Raw genomic sequence first — 27,623 nt, 5'->3', positions numbered from 1 at the left:
CATTTTTTGAACATCTAGAATTTATTGAATATTCACAAATACAGAAAACACAAAGAGCTCAATAAGTCAAGTTGAATGAGAGCAATAACAACTATTTTCGTAATAATGATAATAACAATAATCATAAGTATATGTGGGTAATTATAACAATACTTATAATCTCAATCCACATGAATATATGTGAAACACATATAATTATATAATAAATTATATTTAGAACATTCAACCTATCTGTAAAGCAGGGCAAAAATATTCACTTTGGAGATACAACACAGCCGAGTAGCCCTCCAAACACATGTACTGTACAGTATACCTTGTCAGTGTTGCACGTTGCCTTGAATAAAACTTTATTGTAAAACCATGTATGAGGAATGCGATTCAGTCACTTGACTATAACCATGGTTGCTATACTGCAACCATAACCATAAAAGTTTAAGAAGATCAAATGTAAAAGTATTAAGTGGTTTCAAATATGATAGACCTTTATACAATTACCCCAAAAAAGTTCTAGAAAAATGGCTAAAACAAATTTTGGGATTAGTTATGTAAAATGAAACTGTAATATCCGTGATGGGTTTCATTTGGTCTGGCTGAATGAACTCTCAGTATTTTCCCAGCGACCTCTAAGGGTCTGGTGGTATTCTGGGCACAGAGTCTCCATTCACCATGATCGGCCAGAAAAATGGACACAAACACAACCACGCAAAACAACAACCAATTAGGATGTCTGAGATGCGGCACCCGAAGACGATGCCCACTGAGTGAAAACCTGATCGTTGTGTTCTTTCAAAATACTGTGCTTAAGCCAATACGCCAATTCACAACCAGGGAATTCTATCATCAAACACACAGTGTACTTAGCTTTTATGAAAATATATATTGCAATAGGCTTTAAGTCCAGCATCACAGATCTTGTATTGATCGTGTGATGACTGTAATGTTTCCAGGTTGCAGATGAAAGGCACACCCACAGGATAGCACCTTGACGATACAATAGGTCTGAGTTCTTCTTGAGGATGTCTATGGGTCAGAAACCTTCACTTTAAAGTTACAACCGTACAGTTTCAGATCACACACCAAGAACATCTCGAGGGTGTTTGCATTACTTACAACAACTGTTAAGGTTGTAAGTAATGTCACCTCCTTCCCCTGTTGGCATGATCCATTCATTGGATGAAAAACAACAATGACCTATCGTGTAAAAGTCACAACAAAGATGATTGGTACGTCAATAATAAATTGTATTTCTTCATACATCTCCTTACATTAGAGGACATGGACAGTAATACAAAACTACCAACACTCAGTCACCTATAGTATGAGAGATGTTATTGAGCAAGTTGCAGTAGCACCTTATTTAAATAGCCAGTGTGACACCAACCATCATCATCTTCATCATCATCACTGTCACAAACTCCTTCATTGTCATGTATCTCCTTCAGTTCACATTCATGAGTAGCAGTTTGAGCAGCATTAGCTGTGTAATAGTTGTAGCAGAAGGAAGGCATTCTCTAAGAGCTGCAGGACAGGAGAACAGGCTGAATAAAGGCTTGCTTCCAGCTGGGTATTGAAGTAGACTGTAGTTATACAAACTAGAGATAAGATTCACACAAGCTAAGCCACTGACTGCATCTCGTTTTACATTGAGGGAAATACAGAGCAACACAGCTGAGCGTCCAGGGCTTCCTGTCAGGGTTCATGGCAGCTGTCCACCACTCCTCATTAGCAGTCACACAGAGCCATGTTGTGTTCCCAGTGCTGCCCCCGCTCAGTCAGCAGTGCACTGTCACTTGGCTTACGCTTAAGGTTTATGTGACAACAATTATTTGTTGATGGGTACGTGTATATGTGTGTGTTTTAAAGGGTATTTATGTGGGAAATGTAACAGTTGACGTGACATCCCAGGTACCCTTTGTGCCCTCAGATGACACCTTTTAGTCAAACCACACACACATTACTGCCCCCTGGTGGCAACACTTAGGACATTTCCTCCACATTTCCCTTTTTCCAATGGTATCCAGAGAGGAATGTAATGTAATGTGTCGTTGTTCGCTTTTATGCAACATAATGAACAGGGGCGGATTTGCACCCAGGACCTCTACATCTGCAGTCCAATGCTCTACCACTGAGCTATACAGAAGCATGGCTGACATCCCATAATATCCTCAGCAAAGCTAGTAGAGAAGAAGTCTTGATGACCACAAAGGTTGTATTGGTTGACTGTTTCCAACCAGCTGTATAATGTGACATGTAGAGATGACAAACACAACCAGAGTTCCACTTGTGTGGAAGTCCAAACGTGGTGGGGTTACACAAGCATGGTGGAACAGGAGTCTGTTGGGGCCTTGACGTCCGGCGTGGGGAGCAGAGAGCAGGGCAAGAGAGGGGAGATGAACGCGGTGGTTTTCTGGGCGAGACTGTACAGGGGAGAGCTGTCCTGCTGCCTAACACACTGAGCCAGTAGGATCTGCTTCTCCAGGGGTGTAGAAGTCAGGGATGGGAAGTCCAGTGTGCAGGGTCACCTGACAGGCAGAAGAAGAAGACCAAGATCACCCTTACTACGTTTTTTAAATGAACCAACAGTTACCTGAACACCTTAATTTCCATGGCTATTTAGAAAGTGAATTGAATTGAATCCTTATACAAGCTTATGTGTAAATTGTGTTTGATGACAACCATCTTTGCTACACTAAAGCTAACCCTAAGTAAAAAATTCAATTGCATTTTGTGACCACCGGGTGGCAATGTTCTCTGATGATACTGCAAGGCCCCACAAACCCTCCTGCAGTCACAAGGCATCAGCAAGCTTGTCATTAGCTGTGGAGCTGAATGCTAATGAGTCCTCTCTCCACAGGGAGCAATACATTTATGAATATTAATCAACTCAGCAGTGTAGATAACCTCTGTAGACCTTTCTCTCTGGGTCCCAGAGGGACTTGAGGCCACAACCTTGACTCTGACAGACAGTTAGGGACAGGCAGTGGTGTTCTTCCTACAATCTGTTGAGGCTAGTGTGTTGAATTAGCTAAACTCTCTCCTCAGTATAAGCCCATGCCACAAGGGCTAGATTTCCGGTGGTATAGCTTGATAAAGAAGAATATGTGAGGTTCTTAGTTATGTTTGTAAAGTCACCCATGGTCAAAAGTAGGAGCAGGCAGGTGTGACAGGAAGGGATCCTGATTAGTGATAACATCTGTAACACGACTCAAAGTTGCCTGGACATTTTGCACAAAGTTGCACAATATTGCACACAGAGAGGACCAAAGCTAAATTGTGGTGATGTTGTGTCTAGGTTGTGGCTAGGTTTTGCTGTTGTATCTAGGTTGGGGCTGGCTGGTCGAGGCTAGCTGGTCGGGGCTAGCTGGTCAGGGCTAGCTGGTCGGGGCTAGCTGGTCGGGGCTAGCTGGTCGGGGCTAGCTGGTCGGGGCTAGCTGGTTAGTCTGGGTTACCTGGACGTTGCGGTTGAGGCTGATGGCGGGGAAGTACTGTCCCTCCAGGGCCTCGAAGGCCACAGGCCCCTGCTGCTCATCGTTGATGAGGAAGATGAGGATGCCCCTGGTGAAGTCCAGTAGCACCCCCACTGTGGAGCCCTTACCGATGCCCCCGTCCGTCCTACACACACACACACACACACACACACGCACGCACAAACACATACACACAAAAACATACACACACATACACATAAAACATAATTTTAAGACTTGATATAGGCTACTGTAATAGAGAAACAGCAAAACTCTACACTATTAAATACTACATTTCCCCAAACTACAAAACACAACCCTTAGGGCCTCATTGACTAACATTGCGACCGCAGCTTAATCTGCGCCTTTGCCCACGGTGTATTTCCACATTTTGCGTGGTATTTATCAAACCAGATTATTCCGCCCTTTAGTGTTAATTAGCGCGCCGTTAAAAGACAGGAGAAATCGCCTGCATGTTACTGCCACCATGGGTGATTCGAGGAAAAGAAAAAGAAGGTTCAGCGAAGAGGAGATAGAAATATTGGTTCACGAAGTTACAGGTAACATTAACATGTTACAAGGAAGAAATACACCTCTCCTCCCATCTCTTTGCGGCACACGCCCACTTTCCCTTATACCCTCCCAGCCGCGGTAATCTGCGTTTTTACTCAAGTGCGCTGCCTTTGTAAATACGGTTTTATGTCTTTACCCGCTATTGTGCGCCTGAAATGGGCGCAATCCTCTTAGTAAATGAGGCCCTTAGTCTCAAACACACAGCCTCCTATTGATCCATTCCAACACCCCTTGGCAGCAGCACATGTGATGACCTCATACCTGTTGGTGTGGGAGTTATTGTGCATGAACCAGGAGCGGTTGTTATCCACGTACATGGCCCAGGCCTTGTCATCCTTCCCCAGCATCACATCCTTCAGCACGTCGCCGCGCGCAACACCGAAGGCAGGGTCGGGGTGGTTGTCGTAGCGATCCACCGTCATCTCCCAGTAGTGGACTCCCCGGGAGAAGCTGCAGTTGCCCATGACAACCCTGTCGTCGTAGCTGTTGCACGTCACCGTCAGGTTGTCGTTGGAGAAGATGATGTCGGGGTGGGCGGAGGCGGGGTCGAAGGTGAACCAGGCAACTGCAGGATGGGAAACACAGGAGCCCGGGTTAGCTTCCTCTTCTGAGCCACAGGTCAAAGGTGTGAACAACATCATGCTGTGAACACGGCTGTGTGGTTTGGGTGAAGAGAAACGACGAAAGTGTAAACACCATCGAGAATGACCCAAGATGATTTACAGTGTTACGAATGAATCAGTGTGCAGAGGTACTCATGATCATATCAAGCACATATGCACTGGCAAACACATTTGTTTACATGATGAATATACTACATTTCGGAAAGATTTCACAAGATGGGTCAGGTGGATCTGCACTATGAAGTGAGGGGTGAGAAGGGCTCCTGGACGACACGCAGAGTTCTGGAACAGTACATATATATATTTGTAACATGTTAACAACATGTTGAGTCACTACATGCAAGCAGAGAGTGCATGAGGATGAAGGAGAGGGCAGTTGCTACCTGGGTATATAGCAAGTTGGTATAATTGAATTCGCATTAAGTATTAAATCATATTAAAATGATTACTGGCTGTCCAGAGTTTTTGCCTCAAATGTAACTTTAGTAGACTTGTCGGTAGCCACAAATCAAACTATTCTAGCTCACTGCCCGCTCCTTGGTCCATCTTATGGAGGTGACATCTCTGAAGTCGTCGGCTGCGATGAGACTGAGCTATAGGAGAGGAGACGTTCAGCGGTCACAGGGTTGAAGCAGCCCCTCCATACCTGTAGCTAGAGTCGGAATATCACATGGAGGAAGTCCAGCTGAAATGTGAAATACAGGTAGAGAGAGATGGATGCAGCAACAGAGGGGGAGGAGGGGGAGGTGGGGGAGGAGGGGGAGGTGGGGGAGGAGGGGGAGGAGGGGGAGGAGGAGGAGGAGGGGGAGGAGGGGGAGGTGGGGGAGGAGGGGGAGGAGGAGGGGGAGGTGGGGGAGGAGGGGGAGGAGGGGGAGGTGGGGGAGGAGGGGGAGGAGGGGGAGGAGGGGGAGGTGGGGGAGGAGGGGGAGGAGGGGGAGGAGGGGGAGGAGGGGGAGGAGGGGGAGGAGGGGGAGGAGGGGGAGGTGGGGAGGAGGGGGAGGTGGGGGTGGAGGGGGAGGAGGAGGAGGAGGGGGAGGAGGGGGAGGGTGGGGGGAGGAGGGGGAGGAGGGGAGGAGGGGGGAGGAGGGTGGGGGAGGAGGGGGAGGAGGGGGAGGTGGGGGAGGAGGGGGGAGGAGGGGGGAGGAGGGGGAGGTGGGAAGCAAATGGGGGAAGGTTGTGAAGGGGAGAGGTGGGGGTGAAAGAGAAGCACTTTTGATCAGGGAAGCTTGCCAAAACACAACGGGGGAAGATCAGAGCATTTTCCTGGACAGCCACTCCTCAGCTTAGTTAAAGATACAGTGCTGAATCTAATAGCAGTTGTTCTGTTACGGCAGAAGACTGAGGGCTCCCAGGTCTCCTGAATGACACAAGCTTCTCTATCCAAGCAGAGAGGCATTTTTGAACAACAGCACACTCCAAAAAGTGAGGCCTTGTTTGGTCATATTTTAATCATATGACTAAACTTCCATGTGAACGATCTAATGAAGTCCAACAATGATTCTGCGATGTTCTGTTCCAACCAAATTCTTCCAATTGTGTTTACCACATTTGGAACCATTTGGTTTGTTGCACTTATTTAAATCAGTCACATTTTTTACATAATCAAAATACAGTCCTTCACTTTTTGGAGGGTGCGTCTTTTACAGGAACGTGGAGAAACACACACACATAACTTGATATTTTTCCACGTTTTCCTATGAGCTATCTAGAGGTGAAAACAGACAGGCAGGTTGGGCTGTAATGCAGTATGTGGCGTACGTAGGCTTCTCTCTGGGTGATGTGGGCACCGTGTCACAGGAGGACCACTCACTCTCGGAGGTCTGCATGACCAGGGTTTTGCTGTACTGGCCCACGCCGCTGTCGTTGTAGGCCTTCACCCTGGACTTGTAGGTGCTGTTGAAGTGCAGCCCATCCACAGTACACATGGTCTCCGTCCCCACGTACACTTCCTGTCAAGGACACATGAGACCACAGGAAGCGCTCTCAGCACAGCGCAAGCTCACCTCGGAACAGGCGTCGTCGTGGAGATCGCAGCAGAACCCCCCTTGCCAAATGCACAGATGAAAGAGTTCTAGAAGGATGTTATTTAGCACCAAACAAGTGTTTGATCTATTCCGAGAGAAGATCCCGCTGGGTTACAGCAGGGATATAAGAGTTAGTACACTAGAAGCTCTATACAAACAGCCCACAAAAAACTATATATAGACCAAGGGTCTGACTTCAGAGTAGAGCTAGCTGATGCACTGGTAATCTGTGGTTAGTCACAGAAGCACAGGAAGCCCCCCCTCCTCCTTCCTGCCTTCACCATATTAGTCTGGAGATGTTTGTTCATCATCTGAGTCCTGGAAAAATACTATCACAATGAATGATATATTACTGGAGATGGATGGATCCACCACTTCTGTAGTGGGACTCTTCTCGGACCTCGGGTGTTAATGTGAGGCAAGGTGTTCATTTAGCAGACGCTTTGATCCAAACCAGCATACAGGAGGGATATGAAACTGGGACCTTTTGATCTGCAGCCAAATGCTCTACCACTGAGCTGTACTCACAGTGACATGACCAACTGAGAGGCCTCGTAGACAGAGCTACACAAACATGATTTAGCTTTGCTCCAAGCTGCTGTGTGTTCTTGTGTGTGTGTGTGTGTGTACCTCCACATCCCTCTAGCTCAGGAAGAAAAGTTTGAAGGAGCTCTCCTCCATGTGTGCTGACAGGGATCTGTTCCGCACCTGTCAGTGTCGGCAAACCGCAGACGGCCAAAGAATCTGGAAGCCATGCCGCAGCGACACGACTACAAGCATTTGGCACATGCTCCTCACCAATTAGCACCCAGCGAGCCGTTCTGGGCGTGTGGCGCTGTGAGTGAACAACCCATCCGTGCAAAGTGGGGGGTAATTAAGATGGAAAGGTGAAACTGACAGGGTGTCACCCACCGAGACACCGAGAGGGCGGTGGCGAAGAAGGAGCCAGGTTGCTTATCGTAGCGTAACCCAAAGTCAGGGTCAAGCTGGCTCCAAACAAGGTCATCGTCTGCCCTGCCCCAGGGTGTGGAGCCTGTGAATGGAGAGCTGGGAGCCTCCATGGTATCAGTTACAGCAACCGTATATTCTTCCAGCGAGGCTTTGAGGCTAGATGAATGCAGCTTTGATGTTGAGAATGGACTTCCTGTGGGACCATGTTTACAGTTTGATGCTGGAAGCTGACTTCCTGTGGGACCATGTTTACAGTTTGATGCTGGGAGCTGACTACCTGTGGGGACCATGTTTACAGTTTGATGCTGGAAGCTGACTTCCTGTGGGATCATGTTTACAGTTTGATGCTGGGAGCTGACTTCCTGTAGGACCATGTTTACAGTTTGATGCTGGAAGCTGACTTCCTATGGGACCATGTTTACAGTTTGATGCTGGAAGCTGACTTCCTGTGGGCACTCCACAGCTGTCAGCTGCATCCCAGGGCCCTCTCCTCCTGACACCAACGCCATTCAATACCTCGCCTGTCACATGACCCCACCGCGATCAATCAGAGCTCTGCATCGCAGTGCTATATCTACATACACCACACCACACTGTCCCCGCCCCCCGTCCCCCCCCGTCCCCCTGGATCAGGGGACTAAACAACAATGCTTGGCTTTCACGTTCTCCTAGCTGCACTGGTCGTTGTCCCCCCCACCCCCAAACACACACTGCCCCCCCCCACCAGCCCCCAGCACCAAATGAAGGCATCTTTGTGCTGCACAGCTCCAACAAAGAAGGTCACTGTTGTGGACCAGGTGAAGGCTGCTGCATGGAACTCTGTCCGGGTTTTACGTTGTTGCTTTGACATGCAAATGCAGCCTATAACATTAACGCTGCTCGGCCTCTGGAGGTGACTGGTTCCCAGCGTGGTCTCCGTGGCAGCAGACAGGAAGTGTGTGTTTTGGGGAGGACTCCTACCCTGAACTGGCCTCCATTGCCGTCGTCCAGCTCGAGGATGTATCCGTCCACGGCGATGGTGGAGAGAGGTGGCTGTTTCCATGACAACGTGGCGCTGTTGTTCTGAGTGCAGCATTCCTCCAGCTGGAGCATAGGAGCAGCTGGGACTGAGGAGGGAGACGGGACAGATAAACACACACACACACTAATACACACTCTAATACACACTCTTAATACACACACACACACTAATAAGTAAGTCGCTCTGGATAAGAGCGTCTGCTAAATGACTAAAAATGACTAATACACTCACACACACATAATACAGGTACACAAATGCATACACACACACAAACTGACTCCCCCCCCCCACACACACACACACACCCTTTACCTTTCATCTGGACAAAGTCCAGCTGGTGGATGGTCTGAAGAAGGGGGCTGCTGTCCAGGGTGAGGTCAAAGTCACTGGTCATCCTGGGGTCAGCGTGCCCTTGCCCCACTGGCCTTACCGTCATGTGCACCCTGCGAATCAGAGCGTCTGAGATCTGAAGGGGGGGGGGGTGTAAGGAGGAGGAGAGATGAGTGGGGGAGAGAGAGGAAATAAGGAGAAGGTACTGTAGTCAGATGACAATCTTATCTCTTTCACATCTCTGTCTGACAGAGAGAAAAGACAGCTTCACATTCTACATTCCTGGCTGAGCTTGAAAGCTTAAACAAGCATGAAATCCTGTTAGCTTTGCCGATCTAGCCACAGGCCTGTGTCCCAGCACTATCAGATATGATCAGGTATGTCTCCACACACACACACACACACACACACACACACACACACACACACACACACACACACACACACACACACAGTCATGCACAAACACACAGATCCAAACATTTTTCACAAAAATGCACAGTCACACCCACACACACACAGTCACATGCATGCGGAGGAGGCAATCTGGGGTGGATGAGGAGGACGTGAGGAGGAACGTAGCTGGGCAGGTGCGGGTGTTCCCTGACCTGCAGGAAGCCGCTGGGGTCGTTCTCCTTGATGACCTCCAGACAGTACTCCATCAGACCCGTGGTCTGGCGGAGCTTCACCGTGCAGTGGGAGATCTGGTCCCTCACCACCTGGGGTGGGAGAAGGATGTTATAGCAGAGAAGGAAGGGGAGAGACGGTAGAGGAGAGGAGAGAATTAGAAGAGATCTACGCCCCACTCTTAGCCACTATGGCTGACTCGTCCCCATTCAACTGATGTCCAACTCCTCTCTCATCGACGCATTTAACATCTAAATAACATTTCTGGACTAGGGTTGCTAGGTAACAGCGGCTTCCCTGCTTCCATCATCACGGTTTCTGGGCCGGGGAGAAGACGGAAAACAACAGAACCCCTAAACAGTTCTTCAAGATGAATTGGGCGGGAGCAGAAGGGATAATTAGGTTAGCCTGGCCGTCACAGCAATGCTGGGGCATACACACCCACGCGTTATCACAGCGCATGCTGCCAGAGACCGGGCCGAATCCTACTGGTTCATTATGTAACCAGGGGGGCGCCACAATCTCACCGCTGCTTTTACAGACTGTGCGGACAGAGAGAGAAAGACAGAAAGAGGAAAGAGAGAAAAGAAAGAGAAAGGGAGAAAGACGCAGAGTGAACGAGAGAGAGGTGAAAAGAGAGAGAGAGACTGAAGGAGACAGAGGGAGAGAGACAGAAGGATAAAGGCAGATGGGCTGCTGGTAGAGAGTTGTGATACTACCGTACATATATAGACAAGGCTTGATCGTGGTTCATTATGTGTCCAGAGTGACGTCACATTCTCACTACAGCTTTTACAGACTCCGTGGTGTTTTTCAATTCAAGCCCTCCGTATCGTTGCTTTTGACTCCATAAACGGTCCAAATGTGTTCACTTTTGAGTCGCTAAAGATATGCAAGTCCAGTCAGAGCACCAACATGTTCGGACTCCTGCCCAGTAGCCTATTGTTATGTGGCACAAGCACTGGAGCAGGCCCACTCTATGTGGACAAATCCATAAAACCACGCTGTGATGAGAACCAGGGTGAGGGTGGTGACCCGGCTCCCCCAGGGCTGTGTTGATAGGGACTGAGTCTGTGTGGTTCTGGCCAAGCCTGTCAGCACCCCTGCAGTGGGCTGGCTCCGACCCAGATCCATGAGGATCTCCACTCAGTGCTGTCTGTTTAACCAAACGGCTAAACCCTCTACGACCCCCCCCCCACACCCTCCTCCTCTTTTTCCTTTTTCTCCTCCTCCTCTTTGCCTCCTCCTCCTCTCCTTCCCCAGAATCTACCCAGTGGTCTGCTGACCAGGCAGTTTGAGCCCTCTGCATCCCAGTCCTTGAGTCACACATCTCCCCTCAGCTGGAGACAGAGATATGAGAGAGCCCCCCTCCAACCCCCTCCAGCTGATCTAGTAGATGATGAGTGTGGGCCGCAGTCATTCATCTGAGTTTACCGCTAAAGAGGAAATTCAGTTTGAACAGGATATGATAACTTGGACTGAGACAGAGAGAGAGAGAGAGAGAGAGAGAGAGAGAGAGAGAGAGAGAGGAGAGAGAGAGAGAGAGGAGAGAGGAGAGAGACAGAGAGACAGAGAGACAGAGAGACAGAGAGACAGAGAAACAGAACAAGGGAAAAAAGGGAGAGAGAGAGACAGAAATAGAGAGAGAGAGAGGAGAGAGAGAGAGAGAGAGAGAGAGAGAGAGGAGAGAGAGAGAGAGAGGAGAGAGAGATTGATGGAGACAGAAGGAGAAAGGCAGACGGGGGAGCTGGTGGAGGGTAAAGGAAGGGGACTGAACTATCTAAGTGGGTCATAGTCTCTGCAGAGGAGGAGAGACAAGAGGGAAGACGGGGGAGGGACAGGAGGAGAGGAAGGAGAGAGGAAGAGGGAGGAAAGAGAGGAGAGGGCGTAGAAAAGGAGATGGCGGAGGAGACAGGAGAGGGAAGCAGGATAAGGGAAGGAGCTGGTTGTCGAGGAAACATTCTGGGCGAGGCTGGGTGACAAACCACCCTGGCCCACTGGGAACCCTAACCTAGTCCAGAGAAGAGAGTTGGATGGCTGGAACAATTGCCGAACAATGTAGAACTACAGAAAAACAATGGTAGAACAATGTAGGTCAATGGTTGGGGTGGAAACTCTGACTCGCGTCTCTCATACGTGTTAAAGAAGAGAAGAACAAACGCATGGTTCTCTGTTCACACGACGATGTCCTCGAACCTTCGACCAGGTGGCCAACTCTTCACATAGTGATGGTGACTAGTGAGTCACAGAGAGAGTGCTCCCTCTCTACACCCAGCCAGTCCATTTACATCTTATTCATTAGCAGACACTTTAAACCAAAGGGACAAACACTTACCAATTCCATGTAGAAAGTACAGCAGAAGATCAAGGATAAGAAGCGCAGAGTTCTAACAGCATCACTGCTCGCCGACAGTCTGGAATGGTCTGCGTTTAGCAGTCAAAACAGACTGCAAGGGTTTCACTGTGTGAGCAGCATGAACCGGTATCAGACCAGGCCTATGCGTTCATGGCTCTGCAGGGTGTTGTGAATTCAGTATTCTGTAATTGCTTTGCCACCCCCCCCCCCCCCCCCCCCCACCACCACCACCATCTCTCGCTCTTGGTTGCAGTTATTAGTCCACTGCGACACTCAGGGCTCAGGAGGGTTGAGCTGCAGTCTCTGAAACAACTTCTCGGCAGCACTGGCTCCAGTCCAGGTACGAGTCTCTCTCTCTCTCTCTCTCTCTCTCTCTCTCTCTCTCTCTCTCTCTCTCTCTCTCTCTCTTTCTCTCTCTCTCTCTCTCTCTCTCTCTCTCTCTCTCTCTCTCTCTCTCTCTCTCTCTCTATCTCTCTCTCTCTCTCTCTCTCTCTCTCTCTCTCTCTCTCTTTCTCTCTCTCACCTGTCTTTCTCTTTCAGTCTCTTTCTCTCCCTCCCTATCTCTCCTTACACCTATACCTCTTTATAATGCCTTGGAGCTGAATATGAAAGTCTGATGAGGCTGGTAAGAGAGTTTATGGCCTGGACGCTATGATACAGTGACTGTTGTTACCAAGACAACACGAGAGTCCGCTGAAATACCCCTCTGACACAGACCTCTACACTGACGGAAATGATCGATCGATTCTCTTCAGAAAGCAGACCCCTGGTATCCCAAGGAGGCCAAACAGACAGGGAGAGATGTCCCTGCACGCGCTGGCCTTTCTGCTCGACGGGGACGGTGGAAAACGCTCATTGCTTTTCCTCTCCCTCCTTCTGGCGGGAGAGGCGGCCGACGCCTGACACTCGCGCCGCAAGAACGAGCCGTCTACCCAGCACGCCTGCTATTCCCCTGGAGACGCGAGGTCGTTTGTATTCCTCCTGCACCGTCACAGATCACCTTCAGTGGTGTTTCCCCGGGTGAGGGGCGGGGCAGGGGAGGGATGAGAGGAAGTATCAGGGGGGGGGGGGGGTTGAGTCGGGGGAGGAGAGTGAGGGGGAATGACGGAGCTCGATCCCGGCAGGGTGTTGGGTGACCGGCACAAGCGCGGCGGACCGTAGGAGATGCGGCCACAGGTTCGTTCCTCCAATCACTGCTCCCTACGAGGAGTATGTGTCCCTCTGCCAGGTGCTGCGAAGCACAAGGTCTGCACCAGGACAGCCGCTCCACTGCGTCTACAGGGTCTGACTGGACGGCGGCCAAGCAATCTTAGCATGGCAATGTGTGTGAGTGATTCAATGAAGGGAGGCTGGATTGTGTGTGTGGGGGGGGGGCACCCGTTCGAAGGCTTTCATAATTTCTCGTCTTGACAAGCTGCGGGCGGCCTCTTCTTCTGTCTTCTAAACTAAACAGGCTGCTGTCTCTGTCTCAATGAGGGGGAAAAAGGAACCTGACTCATTTTCCTGACGGCTCTCGCCTCCGCACGGCACCCGAGAACAAGCTTGACACGTTCCCGCCTGGTCACCATGGAGACAGGCCTCTGGTATCAGTGGTCTTGTATTGGGGACCGGAGGAGAGGAACAGAGGAGAGAAGGGGGGAGACGAAGGGACCAAAAGAGAGAAGAGAAACAGAGAAGAGGAGAGGGAGGCTAGCTGAGAAAGAGGATCTATGCCAGCCAAGCGTAGCCTGGCCCTGCGATCCTGAAGCTTGTTCCGAACGTGTTGTGAGATGTTACACAACAACACCAACATGCAGCTAGCAATTAATCTCCATTCAACTGCATTAGAAATCCATGTCTGGGTAGGATGATGCAGAAGCACATTACGTTTACCTAACAGATATGTACTTGTGCTTCGATCCAACAACTGTATTTAGAAGCCAATATACCGGGAGTGCTTTCCCTCCATCGTGTAATCAATGTGATTGATTGCATACAAATCTGCACTCCATCCAGATTAGTGAGCGTGTGAACTGTACAGCAGTCAGGCGCTAATGAAGCAGACGACACCCTGTCGTGGTGTGCGCGTGTGTGTGTGTGGATACACTCGGGAGCCAAGCCATTTCAGGTTAGATGAAGCCCTACAGCATTGGCCGGAAAGGACCCAGACTTGTTCAACAGTATAGAACATACTCTGCAGGGGCATAAACAGAAGCCTGGGTGTGTGTGTGTTTGTGTATGTGGAATGTCTTCTGTGTGTGTGTGTGTGTGTGTGTGTAGAATATCTTTGTTCCGCGTTGCTCATCGCTGTCTGCAGGCATGATTCATGGCGTTTCTGGCTCCTGCCTCAAAAATACCATTGCTTACTGAAGATGAAGTGCATACACCCTCTTGCTTCATTTTGTAAAACAATATGCATGCTTGAGTGTGAGTGCGTGGGTGAGTGCGTGTGTGTGTAGGTGAGTGTGCGTGTGAGTATACAATAAGTGTGGGTGGGCGTGTGTTGTGAGCATGTGTGAGTATGTGGGCTTGTGTGTGTGCGTGTGTGTGAGTGCATGTGTGTCCAGAACATCCACACTAACACATGAACATGCTGTTTCTCTCGCCACCCACATGTGTGAACCGTCATTTCAAAGAGCACTCATGTATGAAATTGGATGGCGTACAGGAAGGCAACAGGGTACTGTATCTCTGCCTGTCCTCTGGTGACACTCCTACACTACCTTGAGTGGAAAACAGCTGTGGCTAAATTCTGGTACAGTAAGCAACACCACCTTGATCAAGACATTGGTCTGGTCTTCTGTCGGAATATCCTGCAAAAATGTTTTCTCTGATCCATTGTTTGAAGCAAGATTTATCCATGGTCCAAACACTGCAGAATTCATGAGCTTCAAACAATATGTTGTCCCTCTAGTATTTCTCGTTTCAGTGTCTCAGGATCGTGTCTTTTCAACATGGCTGCCGCCCGCTCTCTCCTGGCCACTCACCTTCAGCTTGTGCTCGTGCTGCCGCCCGCTCTCTCCTGGCCACTCACCTTCAGCTTGTGCTCGTGCTCGTTGTTGACCCGGGAGAGCAGCTGGGCCTTGCGGCGGTTCAGCGCGTCGATGAGGGCGTCACACTGCGCCACCAGACACGCCTCGAACTCCACCCCGTTCTCCTGAGAGACAAACACACAGGGGCTGGGACCGCAGCACACACACACACAGACTGATACACTGACAGACAGACAGAGAGACAGACAGACAGACAGACAGACAGGTAGACTGACATATAGACAGACAGGCTGATTTCGAGACAGAGAGAGAAACACTGGACAGATAGATACACTGGACAGAGAGACTCATGCACACACAGGGGGATGATTGGTGTCTAACTATCATTTGGAAACAAATGCACATGCACATGCAGGTAAGGATAAACTCTCAATGTCTACAGAGACAGTCAAACAGATAGGCAGACAGGCAGACAGGCAGACAGGCAGACAGACAGACAGACAGACAGACCAGAGTGGTTCAGTGCCTCAGGGATCCTCACTAACATCAGGTGAAAGAGGATTACTGAAAGGCCAGAAAGCGAATACTGATATCCATGCATGTGCAGTGTCTGTTGTAAGACTGCATACTACATGAGGAATCCAGGGTGTGGTTCTGGAGAGGAGGTCATTAACAACACAGACATGAGCCAGCCACTCATCAAAGTCCGTAAGATGAACGGACACTATTTTGATTGTGTAAAGTTCAGATTTGAGTTACTCCAACTGAAATCCAAAGCTTAAAAATATTGAAATATGTTTGTTGACTTGATGACTCGTTTAATGAGTGGTGACTAGCTGCCATGACAGAGCTGATACAGACAGCCATGCAAAGCACGACGAGCCAATAAGATCAGGGCGTGACTGCATGATGAGCCAATAAGATCGGGGCGTGACCGCATGAGAAGCCAATAGGAACAGTGTGACTGAACTCTGGGATAGGAACATTAGAGGCCTGGTATTTGTTGATATATTTGCTGTTAGGTATTCATTGTCTGAAATAAAATACACATTTTACTCTTAACCTTCCAAAAAAGGCACAAGTGTCCCTCAAAATCCACTTCTCGTTTGTTTTGAGTCATCTGTTGCCATGAGGGAGGAGACCAACACCAGGGCCGGCCAGGTCTCTGGCGGTGCTGGGAGCCTCTATCCTCTATCTCCATGTTTAAGACCAAACATGCTGATGTTGCAGATTAGTCTGCTCTCTGAGATGTTTTGGGGAGTTTTTCCTTGTCTTATTTTGAGGGTTGAAGTCGGACATAAGTGCTGATCTGCGGGTGTCTGTCCATCCCGATGACATGGCTTTGTTAAAAGGCCCATATGAATCAAATGTGATCCTATTAAGTAGCTTGGGTCTTAGTTGGTGACATCTATGGGTGAAGCCCTTTGTGACACGGATTGATAAATCTCTCTACAAATGAAACGCAATCGGATTTGACTGTCCCACCTATCTCTCCTCCTCCCGCTCCTCTCCTCATCCTCCTCCTCTCCTCCTCCAGCAGGTGAAGACCTCACCTTCAATGTTCCCCACCCTGACGTCACTAAGGGTCGCCCGGGAGCATCGGCTGGCTGTGTGATGAGAAGACCAATCAGCATGGACATCTAATCCCAATCCCCCCCTCCCCCCTCGTAATCGGAGCATGGGCTTAACTCCTCTCTATGGAACAGGTGGTCAGAATGAAAACTTTACCACACGGCCTGCCCCCAGTCTGTTAGCGGTTTACAGCTCCATCACTGCATGCCTCGACAGTGTGGAGCCATGTTGGGTTTTGAAATCAGAACAGTGACTTGGGGAATCCTTACATGTTCTCTACAAGCTTAACGGATGCTTGAGAGACAATTTGCATGACGACTGATGCCTCAGTGTGTGTGTGACATGTGTATCTATTTCTGTCTCTCTCTGCAACAATGTGTGTGTGTGTGTGTGGGGGGGACAAGTCTGTCTCTGTCTGTCTCAGCAGCAATGTGCAAGTGGTGGGTAATGTTCAGCCTCGGGGAAGAGCAGGGTTTCAAAGGGGTGAAGCTAGGCTGAGAATGACTGGGAAGGGATGGCAAGCCAGATAGCTAAGAGCCACTGCTACAGTACCATGAAGAATGGTAGAGAGGCTGGAGGGGGGTGATGGAGAGGGAGAAGGGGAGGACAGTATGGAGGAGTGGATGGAGGAGGATGATGGAGAGTGATGGAGTAGGGGACAGATAGGGAGGGAGGAGGGTGATGGAGTGGATGGAGGGGGAAGGAGGACGGAACCAGGAGGCTGGAGAAGGAGTTGAGGAGTTGTACCTGGATGTGCTGCACCATGTTCCTCAGCTGCACCAGGAACTCCTTGGCCTCTGTGGCCCGGTCCGACAGGATGTTGAGAGCCTGGGAGAGCTGGCCCTGCAGAGAAGAGGAGAACCAGGGTTAGAGAGCTGGTTCAAGAGGGGCCAGTTGCATAAAAATAGACCTAGTCTTAGACTTAAATGTAACTTTAAGTCTGACTTGCCATAGACACATAGAAGCTTCACTATCAGTGACTTACGTAAGACTGAGTTACATAGCCTGTTGCACTTTACATTATGGGTAAAATAAGACACTTTGCGAAAAAAGAAAAGATTGGCGGACAAAACAGTGACATAACGGCGAAAGATTGATACATTTAAACCTGATGAAAACCTACAGTTTATCTGTTGGAGGAACACAATATTGAAAGAGTTGTCTTATTAACAAATAGCGCGTTTTTATTAAGCTTCTTAATTTAATCCGAACGCTACTTCCATTTATCAACAACGCCAACGCAGATTGACTGGTGCTAGCGTCAATAAAGTGAGTTATCTACTCACTTGTTTAATCAAATTACATTTTAGCGGAAAAGCAGAACCCAGTCAACATTTTCTGCAGTTACAAATAACACACTTAATTCCTTTCGTAATAAATGATGCTAAGATAATGACGTAGCCTACTAACAGATCGTTGGCATATGGGAGTCAGGTGGCTGAGCGGTTAGGGAGTCGGGCTAGTAATCTGAAGGTTGCCAGTTCGAATCCTGGCCATGCAAAATTATGTTTTGTCCTTGGGCAAGGCACTTCACCCTACTTGCCTCGGGGGGAATGTCCCTGTACTTACTGTAAGTCGATGGATAAGAGCGTGTCCTAAATGACTAAATGTAAATGTAAATGGCATAGCAACTCAGCCCTTACCGCAAGATTTAGCCAGGGGGAGAGGTGGCTAACCTTTCTACCTCAAATTAAGTCAGTCTTACTATATATGCAACAGACAGACTTAGTTAGACTAGTCTAACCTGACAATTTAAGACAGTCTAAGGCTAAGACTAGTCTTAAACTAAGTTTATGCAACTGGCCCCTGGACAGTCTGATACGACACCATGACTCTGTGGGTCAACAAGGGCATCGTTAACGAGGGGTAAAGGGGAGAGGAGACACGGGGCCCTTGACTTGGCAGGGAACCACTATTGTCGGTTCCTATAAGTAATTAGTGTTGTTCTGTGTTTGAATAAAACATTTCCCAGAGCTGCTGCAACACCTGAGGGTAGACAGAGAGGGTTGTTGACTAGCACAAGCCTACGTACTTACTTTCCATGATAGTCAGCACACATTCATCACACAAAGCAATATAATCATCTTCATGGAGTTCAAAATAAAAGGTTTTGTAGCTCACAGCATTTTTATTGTTATTCTTACAAGGACCCACCCCCTTGATTCCACATGGGAGGGTGGGGGGGTGACCTGAGAAGAGTGTTCTAATAGGCTCCACTTCCTGCAGATAACAGGAAATACCGCAGCAGTCGTCGTGCTGACTCACTCACGTCCGTGTTTGGACAGCGGGGAGGAGGAGTGTGTGAAGCGGGGTTGTGTGAACGTCGAGGTCAAGGCCGAAGCTGTGACCTCCTCGTACAGCGCTGGGAGCCCCAGTCCGGTTGACTGGATGGGAAAATCGCCAAGTGAGAAGCTTGTGGTCTTCTGGGAGAACTTAGGTGGAAAACAGGGGGGATCTACTTCATCCAGCCAGAAAAAATCACCTTGTTTCTGCCTCAAACCAGTGACTAGCTGGAGAGGAACCCTGAGAAAACAAGGCAGAGTATCGCACAGCTCTGTGTCAACCAGACTCTGAGAAGATCCTGTCAGGCCGTCTACAGGGGCCAGGCTATGACCTTTAACCCCAGGATTTGGGAAACCCTGACAGCAGCTGCTGAGAGTGACCCCACTGCACTATGGGTTTGTTCTCAACGACAGCTGAGCAAAGAGTAAACTTATACTTCAAGTCTGTACAACTTCCTGTATGGCAACTTGGGACTCGCATTCCATTACTCTGCATCCACAATTATAGAACAGTTAATGATGAAGACATTCCATAACATGAACCCTGCACAGAGAATGGTCAGTGAAAATCCTTTTTGTGGGCTTAAATCCTGAGATGGCATTTCAGAGAGTCTCTTTGTCCCAGTTCTGCAAATCAATCAAGTCCCTTTCAAGCGGATCACCAAGCAGCCAAGATGGTTTAGAGATCCTGTCAATCTCACTATCCCCCCTCAACACATTCTCTCTGCTCCTTATCGCTGCTTCCTCACAGACACATCATCCATCAGCCCACCTTTCCTTTCATCCCTCTCTCTTTCAGACATGTTTCATTTTCCCCACGCCGTCCTCATTTCCCCCTATCTCCCTCTCCCTCTCACCCTTCTCTGTCTCTCTCTCCTTCTCTCTCCCCTGCTGTCTCTCTCTCTCTCTCCCTCTCTCTCTCCTCTCACCCCCTCTATCTCCCTCCCTCTCTCCTTCACTGAACCCTGGTGGGTCGTTCAGGATGCTCTTGCCTTGTTAACAGTCTCTGTGTTCATCGATAGGGCAGAGCCTCTCTGCCAAAGTGCTGAAATTGAACGTGTTTGATTGTCTGGGGGCGTTTTTCCGCAGTGTCTGTCAGAGAGACTGCAGACAGACTCCTGGTCAAAACGTGCCATGCAAGCTAAAGCCCCATGGTTGGTTTTCACTGCTGATGAGTACTGTTAGCTTGGGGAGAGAGAGTCAGAGCCACCATGAACATAAGGTCCACACAGCCCTCAGTCTACCCACATGGGTGGAGTGGTGCTGGGGTGAGGTAGGAGATGCTGGGGAGGGGTAGGAGGGGAGGGGTTTAGGGGTTTGAGGAAGGAGGTGTTAGGGAGATGGGGAAGGAAGGAGGTGCTGGGGTGGAGAGAGAGGGAGGAGATAATGGGGAGAGGGAGGAGGTGCTGGGGAGGGGAGGAGGAAGGAGGTGGCATGGTAAGCTTCCACTTCACACCAAGAGATCAACTATGACTTATGATGGGGCTTCACTGAAGAACTTTAAGCCTCTTCAGAAAGTGATTCATCAAGGGAATTAGTCGTGGTTTATCGTACACAAGGTTTCATCTCACAAACCTTCAACATTTGCAATCTCATTCAGGGGAAATGCGTGAGCGTGAGTAATGGGCTCGCCACTGTCCTCTGGGATCTATGCTTCCCTGGGATCCCTGCTCCGTCTGTCCTGCCATTAATACAACATGAGTTACAGTACGCTGGCCCTCAGGATAAGAGAAATCTCCGCCAGGAAAATGTAAGATCCATTTTGAGGACTACCGAACATTAGGGCGCTGATGGGGGTGTTGGAATGTTTGGAATGGAACCCAATCAGGGTTCCACTGTGGGGGCCGGAAGATGTCCCTGCTGTTTGGGTTTGGGGAGTTGTGGGGTGGGATGGTGGAGGGGATGCGCGTTGTAATTAAGATGAGTGAAAACATGTGCTCCCCATGAATAATTCCGTCCGGGACCGGAGGGTCATCCTGCATGTTTCATGTGCTGGCTGCAGAGGAGAGAACAAGCCGATCTGTCACAGAGCAGTGACACTGTCAAGAGCTGTCACAGATCCTTTCGGCTTAACACTCCAAACAGGAAGTGTAGGCTGTTATACAGCGCAAGGACGGTAGGGGAGAGGGAGAAATAGGTGGAACGTCACCCAAAAGCCCCGCGAGGATTAGTCAAATTGTGTCTGCTCTGTGAACTCATTAAGCATGACGGTGTCTCTAATGCCTGGGTTTCAGTCAGTACGCTGGAGTACAACAGTTCCAGGGCAAAGATAGCCTTCACACTCTCATGACCTATTTTCCAAAAACTACCTTTGAGAGGAAAGAAAAAACACCCTCAGAAACAAACTTTTCTTTTGTAATCCTCTCTCTACTGTGCTTCCAGCAAGTGAACAACTCTTAGTGCTTAACCAGAACATTCTAACATTCAAAACAAATGTATTTTGGTGTGGACTAGTTATTGAAATATAAGGCGTTTTTAAACACTTGAGTTTGTTCCCAGGGAGGAGGATACTACATCACTGTGATGGCTGCCGGCTGTTTGCACACACTGCTACCCAGAGACAAAACTGTTTGAAATATTCATACTTCAACAGTCCTTTTGCTGTTCAGGGAAGCCTTTTCTTGTTAACTAATTGAGAAAGCTGACATGATAAAATACACCAGATCAGCCAAGATTCAGCCTGCTTTGATACTTTAAGTTCAACAAGGCCCTTTGGAACCCTCTCCAACATACAATCCCCGTGTGACTAATGCATTATTTATCGGTTTTCATCCGGGATAAATCAATAATGCACGTTGGAATCATTAACAATACGCACAGAAAGCGAAAAACTCGACACAATGAAGAGGGCTCACACCAGAGAGCCCCATGTTGAGAGAACCAGGTGATGGACAGGAACCTGGGGCAGAGGAGCGGGAACTGGGACAGAGCTCTGCTATTCTGGGGAGCACTGGCTCGGGCGGCCATGATGGGGCACAGCGCATGGTCTGTTCACCCGATGTGCATAGGCAGAGAGAGGGAGACAGACAGAAAGGGACAAATACAAAGAAAAGACTAAAGAGAGGACAAGAGACAGACACATACTGTAGCTTGGGGCCCATTCAAAAAGATTTTCCCAGAACTGACTGGGAGAAAGTTCCTTAAGCTGACTGTGATCACATAAGAGGTCCTTTAAGCCCCAGCAGACCAAGATCACGAACATGAAACACGTGCCCACACACACACGCACACACTCACACAGGTGGTAGTGACAATAAATGAGGAGGATAATTCTGTCAAAAACGATGATGATGGTGGCGATGGTGACGATGTTAAGACGAGGCTTGTGACGGCAGCCCCTTGTAGCATCACGCCACAACATTATTATGGATATGGCGTGCCAGTTTTGCAGCAGGGTCCTATCAGGAGAGCATTCCAGCTCAGTTCTGAACACCGTGAAGTCTCTGGGCCTCCAGGACTGACAACAGGCTGGAGGTTGGTTACATTCTGCTCACTCCACCTCTAACTGGCCTTCAGCAAGCTGGAGCATTCAGCTGCTCTGACAGTATTAGCCAATGTTGTGGTAGCGGACTTCGGTCAAGTGCAGAGGTCAGGATTGTGATGCTCTGATGTAAATGATAGAAAGTTTGATGTGTTTCTCTACCCTCCTAACAACTGCATACAGTTGCATCTGTTTCTTTCTCTCTCTTTCTCTCTCTCTGTCTCTCTCACACCGTTAATGTCTTGACACGGTAAGCACAGCTGTACATCTTACCCTTCTCTGAATAACTACATTCTCTTCTTCTCTTCTCTTCCTCCTCATCACTGGAGCAGGCCAAGCAATCTAACAGCTTCCTCTCTTTACCAATATGATAACTAGTTTCCTAGCCTGAAGGACAGTACTATTTCTGTGTACTGACTGAGACACTATGAATAATGTAGGTCTCAACAGTCTACAGGTCTCAACAGTTATGCAGGTATCTATGTAGGTCTCTACAGTATGTAGGTATCTCTGTAGGTCTCTATGTATGTCTCTATGCAGGTGTATGCCGGTCTCTTGCAGGTCTCTTGCAGGTCTCTACAGTATGCAGGTCTCTATGAAGGTCTATGAAAAGGTTTCTAGGTAGCTCTCTATGCGAGTCGCTATGCAGGTCTCTATGTATATTTGTAAGTAGGTCTCTAAGTAGGTCTTGTCTCGATGTAGGGCTCAAGAACGTCAAAAGAAAGGAAATGAAAATGACCACCACAACCCTAATGCAACCCAAAAAAGGTGCATCCGGTGTGAATCCTACTGCTCGTATTTGAGTTCTTCAGCACATCCACACTGTAGGAGAGCAGGAGGGGTTCAAAGGAGGGAGACGGACAGTCAATCCCATCACCCGCTGTGGAGGAGGCCGGGGACGAGGCTGTGGTACAAGGCAGGGGAGGACGCAAGGCTGGGGATCCTTCAGAGTCTGTCTGCCTCGTCAGTGCTTCTCCTACATACTGGGCAGGCAGGACGCCGGCAGCAGCATGTCCCATCACCTCCTTCCGCGGAAGATCCGCTCCGAGCCCCTCAGAGACCCGCGCCAGACACCACAGCAGCACTGAGGGGGAGGGCTCACATATTCCCTGTATCTCTGCGTCTCTCCTCATTACATACTGTTGGATGTGGGGCAGATAGGCCTGTCTGTGTGTGTGTGTGTGTGAGAGAGTGTTTGTGTGTGTGCGTCGGGGGAGACGGTATCTCTGAGGGGCCCAGGGTGTCTGGATGAGTCTGGAATCAGTGATCTTTCTCGGGGGTGGGTGGGTATGGAGGGGGGCAGATCAAACACACAGCAACATGAAAGAGTGACAGATGAGGCAGCCAGTGGGAGGAGAGTCTCCAGCAAATTCTCCAAATGACAGAGCTCAACAGGCTGTTTCCTGCAGGAGCTGGAGAGAGGGATAAGATGGAGAAGGTCGACCGGTTTTAGGACCCAGAAACATCTCCCAGGCCTCCCTCTGACTCTGGGAAGACAGTAAGTGGCTAATCTTCTGTTGCATCCCGCACATCCCCTGTCTTATTAATAGTCTGTAATTGAAGCAAAACAAAATGAGCCCCCCCTGACGCAGTTTCTGTTCGTCGACCTGTGCGACTGCGACCCTGCTGATCTTCAGAGCCATGCTAAGAGCTTTAACTGACTCTGCATCTCCTCCACTTAGTGTCTTAACCATCTCAGCCAGACGCCACATAAAACACAGAGAGGGGTTGTGGGGGGGGGGGGGTCTGAGGTCCCCTCTGATAGACACACACCGAGTCCCTCACATTTCCACATGCCTCTCATGACCGAAATTGACTTTGGAGACATGAAATTGATTTAGTGGCGTGGTTGAGACACGGTTAAGATGGCACTGCCTGAGAGCCTGCCAGAGGAATCATAGACACCAGACAGCTAATGACATACATGGAACGTGAAGGGAGGACCAATGATGTGAATCACCACATATCTACACACACTAATGCCCCCCATACACAAATACACAGATGCGAAGGCAGATATACTCACACACACACACACACACACACACACACACACACACACACACACACACACACACACACACACACACACACACACACACACACAGGAATGGAGGGAATGCTAACAAGCAGCTGGGATGAATTCCCTTGGAGGTCTGATCTTGGTACCTCAGACCTCTGCACATCTGAGAGATGTGGTTGCTATGGCATCAGGTATGACTCTGCATTCTCTGAGTCTATAACAACAGGAACAGGATCTGTCCTTTCTCTTTCACAACAACAACAACAGGAATGGTCCTGTCTCTATAACAACAGAAATAAGAATTCTATTGATATATGTACAACAGATATAAAACACGTATATAAATTTGAATGGTACAGATATGAGATGTATCGTAGAATAGAAATAGGCCATCTTCTATACCCCCACCATCACAAGCAGAGAGACTGAAGCTTTGACAGCCACGTCAAGATCAGTTAGGGAGATGGATGAAAGTCATCAACTTCAAATGTATTTGTGGTGTGTGTGTGTGTGAGAGAGAGTGAGAGAAAGAGAGAGAGATGGAAAGATAAAGGAGAGAGAGAGGCAACATATCAAAGAGCATGCGTGTTATGGAAAAGCCTTTCTCTTCCAACCTTCATGAGAAGCATGAGAAGGAATGCCCCCAGAATGCCCGTAAGGTTCAAATGCTGTCCATCCAATCAGCTGCCAGCTCTCCCTCTGCATGGCCATCTGTTAAGACTCCATGCAACAGTTTCAGATGACAGGTCACCATGGCGCCTCGAAGAATAACACTGAAAGGAACAGGTGCCATGGAAACCAGAGGCAGGGAATCTATGCCAATATTTATGGTCCTTGGAGAATTATTTCTCTCTCTGTTAGGATTGAATGAAAGCAAGCGCATGTGACAGCTTTATTATGATCTTTGTGTTTTACACAAACCTAACTCCTATTCTGACCAGATGCCTACGTATATGGAGTACTGGCTATTTTGGATGGAAGTAGTAGTTTGGGGACAAACCAGAACTCTCCTGATTAGAAAAAAACGAATTTTGTCTCCACAGTTGTGCATCTTATTTGCTAGATATACATACAGTGTTCTCTGTATCCATCGTGACCAACAGAGCGAGCTAGAATCCACTTCTTCTGTGGAACAACTCTCCACAGAATGTGCGTGGGTGTGTGAGTGGGTTGATGGCTATATCGAGCGCTCTCCAGACCGTTTTCCTCCCAGCATGCACTGGGAGCCGGGAGTGTGGAGGTGAGGACTGCTGGAGCTAAGGTATAGATTAACTGCACTAGCAGATCTGCCCTCTTAAGAGAGGGGGCTGGCTGCCCACAACAACCTGGTGCTTCCAAAATAGCATTGGCCTCCGGAGTTAGCCTTGCCTCTCTGTCTTGCTACGGAACATCACATCAACATTACATGTGATCTGTCCTGCATCACATACACATTACATGTTATCTGTCCTGCATCACATATACATCACATGTGATCTGTCCTGCATCACATAAACATTGGGATCTGTCCTGCATCACATAGACATTGTGATCTGTCCTGCATCACATAGACATCGCTTACAATCTCTAAGGTGCCTGTGTACTCTCATTATAGACCAGGAGGACAATGGGAGTGTGTGTGTGTGTGTGTGTGTGTGTGTGTGTGTGTGGGAGAGTCTGAAAGAAAGAGAGAATGTATGTGTGAGTGTGTGTGTGTGTAAGAGAGAAATAATGTGTGTGTGTGTTTGTGGGTGTGAGTGACAGACAGAGAGAGAGATAATGTGTGTGTGTGTGTGATTGTATCAATTGGAAATTCAGTAAACACATGGTCAGCTGTGTGCATTTGATGCCATTCAAAACAGCTGAGAACCAAATGGAGAGTGACATAAGTTTACACACTCCCTAAATAGATGACGGCCTCATTCATGTCAAGTACTACTGAGTCCAATACTAAGTAGAGCATAGATAGGGAATCCTTAAACATGTTTGGGCTGCTATAAATGATAACTACCTGATAGTACAGTCCAGACTGAGGTTAGGCATCAGTTCAGATCTACAGCTGGGTGCAGGCAGCATGCACTTGGCTTTCTTCGTGGACTGAATTTCAACGAGAAATCCTACACTTCTGCGCGCCTCTGCACGTTACTGTGACAACTTATTACGCACTGGAGACATTGTGCCGCTGGCGTTTTGCGTATCTTCTCATTGACAAATGTAATGCAGTTCAGTCTCACTTACAGTAGACTTGACAGTTGATCAGTTAATATCCTCTAACGGACAAACAGCCTCCAATAAGTAGGTCAGTTTGATGCATACATCGAATGCACACTTTTTAAAAACACACGTTACCTTGTGCAGTTTCCACATAGCTCCTAGAGCCTTCACTTCATGTGTTCCGTGCTTTCCTTCCTCCAAACACTGGTAACAAACTGGCATCTTACACTGGACACAGTACATGCTTAGATTTTCGAGTTCGTGTTCTGTACAAGTGGAAATCTTTCGGGGACTCGTCCGACGGCTTATCCGGCCCTGCGCTGGTGGTACCAGGCGGTGTTTGGCAAGAGGGCCACGGGGGGGATGGCACCTTAAGCGACATGGATCGCAGTAGAACACGTCGCACTGCTCACACATCACGGTGGCCTCTTTGGGACTCTTCTCACACAGTTGACACTTCAGCGCCGCTGCTTTACTCTGCTGGTACCGATCGACCACCCCTTCCAGCACCCGGTTCTTGGGGAAACCGCGGAGCCCCCGGTCATCCAGAATTAGGCTACGATGGCACTGCGGGCAGGTGATGCAGGAATTGCGGGGGATAGGAGGAAGGGAGCCGGGGTGTTGGAGCAAGTGGTGTTGCGGAGGGGGTTGTGGGACCGCGGGGGGGAAAACACGGACCCCGTTTGGGGATTTCTGGCAAGGGGTAGTCGGAGCACTAACGAACCCCCCATACGAGCCGTATCCACTGTCCGCTTCGCTATACAGACTCATTTTATCCAGGTCAAGATAATCATAGTCAGAGACCCCGGAGCCGGAGGCACGACTGCTCTGAGGAGATTCGGCATCGGGGGTCTGCACTAAGATATTCCGAGCACAAGCCAAGCAAATGTTATGGGAACACGGCAGTATGATCGGCTCCCGGAAAAAAGATCCGCAGACAGGACATTTCAATTCTTCATCCATTTCATCCATGGTTGATTCTCTTCTTAGATTAATGTCTGCAACAGATTAAGACAATAATTATGTAGAATGGTGTAGCCTAATGAGGCTGAATCAAAACAAGCTTATTAGTAGCACCGATAGATGTGTTTCCCTGCAGCGTTTACAAGTGCGAATACAACCTTGGAA

General features: G+C 48.8%; 1 protein-coding gene across 4 annotated transcripts; it reads right to left on the bottom strand.

Moving 5' to 3' along the window:
* Nucleotides 1–11: 11 nt before the first annotated feature.
* On the bottom strand, nucleotides 12–27,623 carry trim9 (tripartite motif containing 9). 4 transcript variants are annotated; one of them, XM_062469775.1, is made up of 12 exons: nucleotides 26,631–27,622; nucleotides 17,264–17,359; nucleotides 16,498–16,551; nucleotides 14,986–15,108; nucleotides 9,598–9,708; nucleotides 8,972–9,125; nucleotides 8,599–8,744; nucleotides 6,474–6,612; nucleotides 5,310–5,348; nucleotides 4,302–4,605; nucleotides 3,450–3,612; nucleotides 12–2,522 (listed from the first exon to the last, which is right to left on the bottom strand). In XM_062469775.1, exons 1-12 carry the CDS (start codon nucleotides 27,465–27,467, stop codon nucleotides 2,445–2,447), a joined length of 2,244 nt encoding a protein of 747 aa, XP_062325759.1. In that variant the 5' UTR covers nucleotides 27,468–27,622; the 3' UTR covers nucleotides 12–2,444. The 4 variants fall into 4 exon arrangements, with proteins under 4 accessions (XP_062325759.1, XP_062325760.1, XP_062325761.1 ...); XM_062469776.1 differs by lacking the exon at nucleotides 5,310–5,348 and having other exon boundaries at nucleotides 26,631–27,623; XM_062469777.1 differs by lacking the exon at nucleotides 16,498–16,551 and having other exon boundaries at nucleotides 26,631–27,621.

This window comes from Osmerus eperlanus, chromosome 9 (assembly GCF_963692335.1).
Source record: "Osmerus eperlanus chromosome 9, fOsmEpe2.1, whole genome shotgun sequence".
NCBI classification, from domain to species: Eukaryota; Metazoa; Chordata; class Actinopteri; order Osmeriformes; family Osmeridae; genus Osmerus; species Osmerus eperlanus.
The sequence above is the reverse complement of the archived record's forward strand: the minus strand, read 5'-3'. Positions and strand labels throughout refer to the sequence as shown.

Excerpts from the sequence above, each read along its gene's own strand:
- trim9 (XM_062469775.1), bottom strand. The coding sequence starts at position 27,467 with ATGGATGAAATGGATGAAGAATTGAAATGTCCTGTCTGCGGATCTTTT. Across the intron at positions 17,360-26,630 it reads CTATGTGGAAACTGCACAAG|GGCCAGCTCTCCCAGGCTCT; the intron begins GTAACGTGTGTT and ends TCTTCTCTGCAG. Across the intron at positions 16,552-17,263 it reads ACATGGTGCAGCACATCCAG|CCAGCCGATGCTCCCGGGCG; the intron begins GTACAACTCCTC and ends CTCATCACACAG.